The sequence below is a fragment of the Antrostomus carolinensis genome, unplaced genomic scaffold (assembly GCF_000700745.2).
Source record: "Antrostomus carolinensis isolate BGI_N321 unplaced genomic scaffold, ASM70074v2 scaffold20459, whole genome shotgun sequence".
Lineage (NCBI taxonomy): Eukaryota > Metazoa > Chordata > Aves > Caprimulgiformes > Caprimulgidae > Antrostomus > Antrostomus carolinensis.
The window spans coordinates 21,029-29,120 of NW_010336667.1; the positions used below are offsets into that span (position 1 = coordinate 21,029).

The window sequence follows — 8,092 nt, forward strand, 5'->3', positions numbered from 1 at the left end:
TTGAAAAAAAACAAAACTAAAAAAAAGATGCTACAAAAAAACAAACAAAAAAAATCCCCAAAAACCCCCAAAACTCAGAAAAGTATGTATAATTCCCAAAGAAATGGGATTTAATGGCTGGTTGTTGTCTTGCTTACTAAACTTCAAACTTGTTGATTGATTTCAACCAAATCTGACGAATGGGATAAGGTCTCAAAGATTACATTTCTGTAATTTTCATGTTGGTAGATGGTTAGATACAGGAGGAAGACCTTTCCTGGGATAAAACACTGAAGTGACAGGGAATCCACACAGAAAATTTATCTGAGCTCACAATTCCCTGAGAAGCAGGCTGTATTGACTCTACTACTCTACAGAAGGAATTACTGTATATACTCTACTGCTGCAATACTCACAAGCCCTTCTCAGGACTGAGACACATAACACTGCAGTACTACACAGACTTTTATAATGACACTGTCTCTGTCTTCAAGAACTATTTCAGAAAACCACAAGAACTATCAAAAAAGGGTAGCTTAAGGAAAAGTCTTGAAGGTACTGTCAGATATGCCTCATACAAGACCCATAGGTAAAATCTGTTGGTAATTACATCTAAAGCACCATATTGTCCCTCAAAGTGAAAAGCTATGGAGGGGAGGGGAAAGGCAATACCGGACACCAAAGAAAGTAGAGAAAAAGAGTGCTGGCATCTAGAAGATAAAAGGTACAGGGAAAAGGGTGCAGAGGGAAGGACAAGAAACAACTAACCAAATGAGAGGAATGGACAGGTCCAGTGGCTGGGCAGGGTCAAGCAGGACTCATGAGCCCTTCAGGGCAGCTAACTACAGGGAAGAACGGGAATAAACAAATCCTACTTTCCTCCAGAGTCTAAGCAGTGGTTGAATGGAGGAATGAAGACAAACAAGAAGCTAAGAAGTCACCTTCAGTACTGCTTTGGAAGCAGCATGACTACTGAGTCACTGGGATTGTTCCCTGCAGCCATGGCTGTATATAAAAGTCACCAGGAGCCAAAACCCTGGAAAATACACACATCTGTATTATCAGCCAAGTGCAAGAGGCACTACATTAACTCAGGCACGGTGATGATAGCTGCCAGCCTTTCAGCCACCATGTCACAAAACACCTCTCTGAGCACTTCTTACGAATGTGGCTGTCCAGAGACAGTCAGAGCATAACACCTCATGGAAAAAGGGTGATCTAAAGACAGCTGTGGAAGTCCGCAATGGCATGCTCTAAGTACAGGTCTGCACAGCACATCTAATTCCCTTCAAAACTGCTGAAGTGTAGTGCATCAAACAAGCACACTACAATATAATATAGGGTAAATTTGAATATATAAGTCATAAACAACACATATTTCCTCACTGGAAAAATGCTGAAAATGTAGGTCAGTGAAACAGATCAGAAACAGTAGTGTTCTGAACTTTTTCAGCCCACAAGCAGACGTCTCAAAGTTCAACAGAGTCTGACTGCTTTAAAATTGCATTTGCGCATATTCCTCCCTTGAACTGAAAATAACAAACACGTTAGTGTGATGTGAATACCAGCTCTGTCTTTAAGTCTTCCACTATACTTCTCTCCTTCTGCAGTTCTTGTGTCAGGTTTGTCACTTTCTGTTCTGCACCATCCCGAAGGCTGACTTCTTCATCATACTTTGATTTAAGATCTAGTAAGAAGGAAGTTGAATAAATGATCACTTGCACAAGTTGCACAGGCAGAGAACAGAACCAGACCTCACGTTAATATACTTACCCGCAATTTCAGTGGCCAGTTGTGCTGCTTTTTGCTCAAATAAGTCTTTCATTTGCTTAATGTTAAAATTTTCTACTTGGATCTCTTCTAGTTGCCGTTCTAATGATTCTATTTCCATAAGAAGAACAGTATTATTTTCTGGAAGAGCTAGGACAATATAGTTACTCATGCCCATAATGAACCACAGTAGGTAAATAAGTAATCTAAGATCACTTAACATCCAATTAGCTTAGCATAGTAAACAACTTTACTGAAGTCAAATATCTACAAGCACGATGCTGGAACCTGTCACTAGTTGAGTACTCTGCAGGATTACGTACATACTGGTTTCCACCAGTCACAAATAGACCTTCACATCACTGTGACATGCTGCTGAGCCCCGAACCACAAACTGCAATTCAAAGCTCTTCAGTCATGATCAGTCAGATACTTTATGCGCACATAAGGAAAATTTTATTCAATGAGTGCCCCATGGAGAAAAACATAGAGCAAAAATTATTGGTCTGCAAAACAAAAAAACAAAAAATTCATTGTTTTCTCTGCTAGCAATGAGTACAGAAAAACACTAAATAAAACCAGCACTGACAAATGCTATAGTTTAAGTATCAACAATCACTGTCTTTCTCAGCAAAAGACTTGTAGTGAATACTTGAATATAGGAAATTATTAAAAACACGTTCAAAACTACTCATGAGAAGTAGTCAGAGTCAGAACTCCTGTCTCACTTCTAGAAACTACAACACCCGAGCCTATAGAACATTTCCCCAGACTACAGCTATCACAAACTATCCATCTTAAGCATGTACAATGAACTTTTTTTTCAGTAATTGTACCATGCCAGTTTTCTAGCTCTTTAATTTACCAAAAGTGCTTTTTCATAAACCTAAAAGCTACACTGAAAAAAATTTCAGAAATTCCAGAACAGTGCAGAAATTAATATAATAAAATGTTAGCCACCTGTAGATGTAGCCATTGTCAATCCATCAGACTTAGAATCCTTAAGAAAACAGAATAAATGCATCATTAGACAGTAGGAAGAAAAAGTATTACTTCCAAAGTTCATCCCATTTTTGGAGAAGACAGGGATATTAAGACTTTTGTGCTCAAATACTGCACAGCAGTATAAAAATACCTGATTTCAAACAGTTATATTTGGAAGAACGGAAAAGGCTAAGAAGATTTTCCATTTCATGTATCACTACACTATCAGGCTTTCAGATTTGCAAGACTCCAGTAACAATCCCCTCCCCCTCCCTTTCCTCAACATTGAAAGCTGCCCTAAAAACACAGGTTACAGACATCATTAAACATGTTCTGAGAAGGCACTCCATCAGAAAGCAGTTTCTGAGGTTTTTAACAATCCAGTATCTAAGTAGCTCATAGCAGTAAAAGAAGTGAGAGCTTCCTTAGGGCACAACACACCATAATTTGCCTTGCCTTGTTTGTTCAGCTCATCTGGACATCTGTGAAATCACACCACTGCTCTCCAGAAGTTTTTACAAGAAAGACCCCGTCGCCCTTTCTCATAACAGATGAAACACCATATTTGATTCTTTAGAGTTCTGAATAAGCCCAATGGAAGGAAAAATCTGAACTGACCTTGTACTGAGTAGTATGGAAGAATCATTATCTATTCTGACTTTGTTCTTTAGATTTATATATATATTTACGTTGTGGAGAGATAACTAGCTTTCTTTTCAAGAACACATCAATATTCAAATTATGGAACTAACTAAATCAGGCCACGTGCCTTACAAAAAAGGTATTAATCTTCAATGTCAATGCTGATGATAAACCTGCTTCAAGTATTTTAAAGCAATTACTTGCTGCCGCTGCCCCTGCAATTTCTCTAGTTCTTTCTTCAGCTCTTCTGAATACCATCTCTCCTCCTAGGGGGTGGGGGGTGGGAAGAGATGGGGGAGAGAACTGTAAATTTGATTGCTTAAGACAGTGGAACACTTTGCAATTTGAAACAAAGAACCAAGTGCAAGTAAAATACATTTCCTACCTTCAGTGAAGCCTGCAAGTCTTGGACTTCTTGTCGGAGCAGTGATACTTCATCTCTGAATAAATACATCCACGGAGTGGAGAAAATGAATACGTAGTGGTTATATTTTGTCAATTACATACAGGTTATAATGTGTATTAAATAACTGCAATGATAGCCATGTACTACATAAATATAACTTAAGTAATTATAAATACATATTTCTAGATTTTTTGAAACTTGGAACAAACCGGATTAATAGATACTTACTAGTTCACTTTGCACATCACTTGAAAAATGCTAATCATATTAATTGGATAAGTAAAAAAAAAGATATGCAAAAAGTCTCATGAAAACAGAATGTAAATCTAAATCAGTGCATCAGCTCAACCACATCAGTTCAGAATGGCAAAGCTGTGCACTGGGACATTTTACTATTTTGCATGCCTTTTTATGAAAGGGACGAGTCTATTCTCCTTCACTTCCTATATCATGTAAAGGAATACTGCTAAGAGACAGCATGCTATCTTACTCCTCCTGAAATATGCAGTTACATAATTTTTCATCCACACAGCAATTTGGGATGCCCCACACTTAATAGTCTGAATGTTTAAAGCCTTGGGATTTAAAATTCTTAAGTTTTGTGCTCAAGCCTCCAGCCACGCAAGAAGACAAGATCCAAGGCTACAATTGTTACTAATTGACTCAGACAGCATCCTTCTAAATTGTGGGTCTCCTTACAGAATTGCACAACTATACATGTAAGGATAATGTTGCATTACTGAGATACAGCCACTCCAAATCTAGAATACACAGGTCATTAGAATAATGTAAACATAGCCTTTATTTTTGTTTGCACAGTAGCAACACTGAGGAGTACACAGAATATGCGTACAAATGCTTTCAGTTTTACACCATACAATTTTATTGCTGCTGTGCTGCATCATCCCCTTTCCCACAGATGTCCTTTAAAATTATCTTATACTTGGGAGAAAAACAACACCAAAGCAAGCTATTCTGGCTAAATTCTTAGCTATTCCCAGTTAAACTGGGAAGGAATAGATTCAAGCTATATCAGCATATTAACATCAGGTCAGGGTCATCAAGAAGCAAGTGAAACACACATGCATTTGAACCAGTGAAGCAAGAACTCCAAGGTGAATCAATTTTAATCACAAAACAAACATGGGATACTGGGAGGCTAATTTTTTTCAAAGGAAGATTTTCTGCTATTTACACATTATTCTGCCTGTGTGAGACATTCACTGGAGGTTCACAACTGCAACTTTATGGAGACAGGTGTAGCTGTAATCCAAAACCTATTCATTGGTTGTGGGTGGAGAAGAGGAAGCAGCTTTCTTACCACTATTAGTAAGTAAATCAGCTAATATTCACACCTGAGATTATAAATGAAAATATTATTTATATTACAAATGAAATCTCAGGCCGGTAAAACAGTTAACTATATTGAAGTTGGGCCTGAACATATACCAGATTTGCAATACTAAAGCACTTAAGATGCTCTGGTCTTTGTAGCAGATAAAAGGTTTTGAGCTGTACAAAAACAGTTTGAGGGGAAGGAGGAAAGGAGAAAAAGAGGGAGAGAGAGAGTCTGTAATGTAAGAACCCTTCTACAGTACTTGCTTCAATATTCCCAACACCATTTGGCTTGACAGATTTAAGATTAAATCTAAATTCAGTTTAACTGACCAGTAGAAAATTAATTGGGGGGAAAAAAGTGTAAGGGATCACTGTAGACAGTGTAACTTTGTTTTTCTTACTGCAATCTCACCAAATCTCCCTTTCTGCTAGTCCTGTTAGAAACCCTTCCTCCTTTCAGCACATCTGAGCCTCACTGGGGAGAGGTACATGATTTGCTCTTGGTACTTAATTATGGTAGTTTATTGGGAGGGTGGGGGGAAGAATTACAAATATAATGCATAGTACCTAGCTTTCTCTATTAACTAAATAGGGAATTTCACCTCCAACCTCGGTCCTATGAATTACATGCAAGCTTCACTACTAGACCACTTACAGAGCAGCTCCCTGCTGTAGGCTGTGGTATTTCCTTAATGCAGTATTTCAAGTTTTGGAAAAACATGTTTATGTTGAATGAGAATTTTCTCAAGCAAGCATGCAACTGAGAAACATTAAAGAATGCCACACTAATAGGAAGAAATAGCTCATGTGTTACACAACAGCTCTCACCAGACTCCCTTCACTCCATCCAAACTCCCTGACCTTGTCCACTTTTTCAATTACATGAGAGAAAACAAAACCACTACTCCTTAAACTGTCGGGACCCAGGAAAAAAACAAATAAATTTCACCAGCCAACATCTGGTTGACATTGGAAACTTGCAGGCATAAAAATAAATCTTTCATAAACTATATAAACAATATAGTTATGACCAATAATTCTCCCATGTGAAGGCTATTATTCTACTAAGAGTGTAATTTCAGGCCTAAATTATATCACTCTGAAAAGGCTTAAATCAGACAGAGAAGAAATACTCACTCTTGAATAAAGGTGCACATAGGACACCCAATATAACTCCACTAGTACCCTACCACTTTCTCCTATACAAAGCCCTATTTTTTATTTCTTTTGTTGCAGCAGCTGGGAGAGAAGGCAGCTATCCACAAGGAAGGGCTCGTCCATGCATGAAGACACGACTTCTGCTACTGCTGGCTGTTACTGGCTTGCCAGCTCTGCACAACACTGGGGAGATACACGTCTTCTTTCGGATAACAACTGAAATATGTTGCCTTCCACACTCAAAGAACCACACTCTCTTGAGTTAGTTACATAAATACATGTATTTCTTTCAATGTAATTATTTATAATTTGGGGTCACATTTCTACTAGTGACAAAACATTTGAACCATCTACTTCCCAGCACTGGCAGAAGCCAGCTCTGTTAGCAGGTGACCACCCACACACAGGGTTGTGTGGTGTGTACCTGTTTGCTGAATAGAGGCCACGGGCAGCTGCGCGCTCTGACACTGCTGAGTACAAACCAAGAGCGTTTGGGGGAGTGTGACAAAACAGCAGCATCTACTCTTATTTATAACAGTCCAAAATAAATACTGAACAGAAAAAGAACTAGCAGGAAGCAAAAGGAAACCTAGGTAAATTTTACCCCTAAGAAAAATCTCCCCAAAACCAACATGAGGGATTACTTCAACACAGACAGACTACTCAGTTAAACTTTTCTAGAGAAGGTTTAATATTATCAGTCCCTGCTATATACCACTGCTCCTGAAAATAAAACCTGATATGTTTCCTAGGAATATATTTAACAATACAGTTCTGACCAAACAGTAAATAAAATAAATTAGAGAAGGTTTCTGAAGATCAGCATGGAGTTTCTGGAACACTGAAGGAGAATCAGCGACACAGACAGAAACTTCTCAGATTTTACAAAAACTAGGTAATATGGGAACTTATTTAGGCAAGTATTGATGTTATAATTACCCAGTAAGTACTCTAACTACCCAGGGACAAAATCAGGTTTCTTCTCTATCTTCAGGGTTGTCCTCCCCCACACTCAAAAGATGAAATTTCAGTTCTATGTTGGAAATTAGGAGGAACCTGCATCTTTTCTGCCACACTCCTAAAAATCATTCCAGTGTGTAATATTGCATTGTCAGCTGCATGAGAAACAGGTGATTTACTTAACAATATAAACATGGGTATCTGATTTTCAATTATTGTCAGATCAGTATCAGGCAATTTAAGTTTCAAGCTGTTTTTTAATTGTAGTTGAAAATGGGGCATGAACATTTAAATACTTGACTACATAATTACATGTTCAAATTAATACAGCCTTCAGTGTAATTAGAAGCAGCTCAACATTGACACAAAAGCACATGCACAAGTGAGTACTGTTGCACCTTTCCGGTGACAGATGACCTTCCCCTCCATGAGTTGAATCAATGCCAGAATTATGAACTGCTTCATAGTGCTTGAACAGCTCTTCAGCTGATCCATGAGACTTCATACAGAGAGGACAAATAAAGCCCTATTACAAAAAGGAAAATGAAAAAAAAAAGAGGTGAGAAGTAAAATTTTTTTTTTCTATCTTATTTTTACACAGAATTCTAGATTTTGTTTGCACATCTAAAAGGTAGCAGATACAATTGTTAAGATCCATACTAATTATTTCATGCTCTGATAACAGTTTTGGCAATTAAAAAGTTAGAAAATGCCTACAAAAGTCATATTGCATTATTCAGTGGTTTTTTTTCCCCAGTGGCATTAGATACTAGCAACAAAACCCTTATGTAGAAAAATAAAGAGTCACTTCAGAAGGATTGCTCTGCAATTTCTTCCCCCCTCAAAGAAAAGAAC

The 8,092-nt window shown here is 37.9% G+C and overlaps 1 protein-coding gene across 1 annotated transcript in view; it reads right to left on the reverse strand.

The window, feature by feature from the left end:
- Window positions 1-8,092, reverse strand: part of LOC104530384 (early endosome antigen 1) — a gene marked incomplete at both ends in the record, with an annotated part of 41,938 nt that overhangs the window by 20,184 nt on the left and 13,662 nt on the right. Inside the window, 6 exons of the mRNA XM_029086723.1 lie at window positions 1,545-1,666; window positions 1,753-1,860; window positions 2,710-2,749; window positions 3,576-3,641; window positions 3,761-3,815; window positions 7,636-7,763. Of these exons, the coding sequence (XP_028942556.1) occupies window positions 1,545-1,666; window positions 1,753-1,860; window positions 2,710-2,749; window positions 3,576-3,641; window positions 3,761-3,815; window positions 7,636-7,763 (519 nt within the window). The remainder of the gene's footprint in view (window positions 1-1,544; window positions 1,667-1,752; window positions 1,861-2,709; window positions 2,750-3,575; window positions 3,642-3,760; window positions 3,816-7,635; window positions 7,764-8,092) is intronic.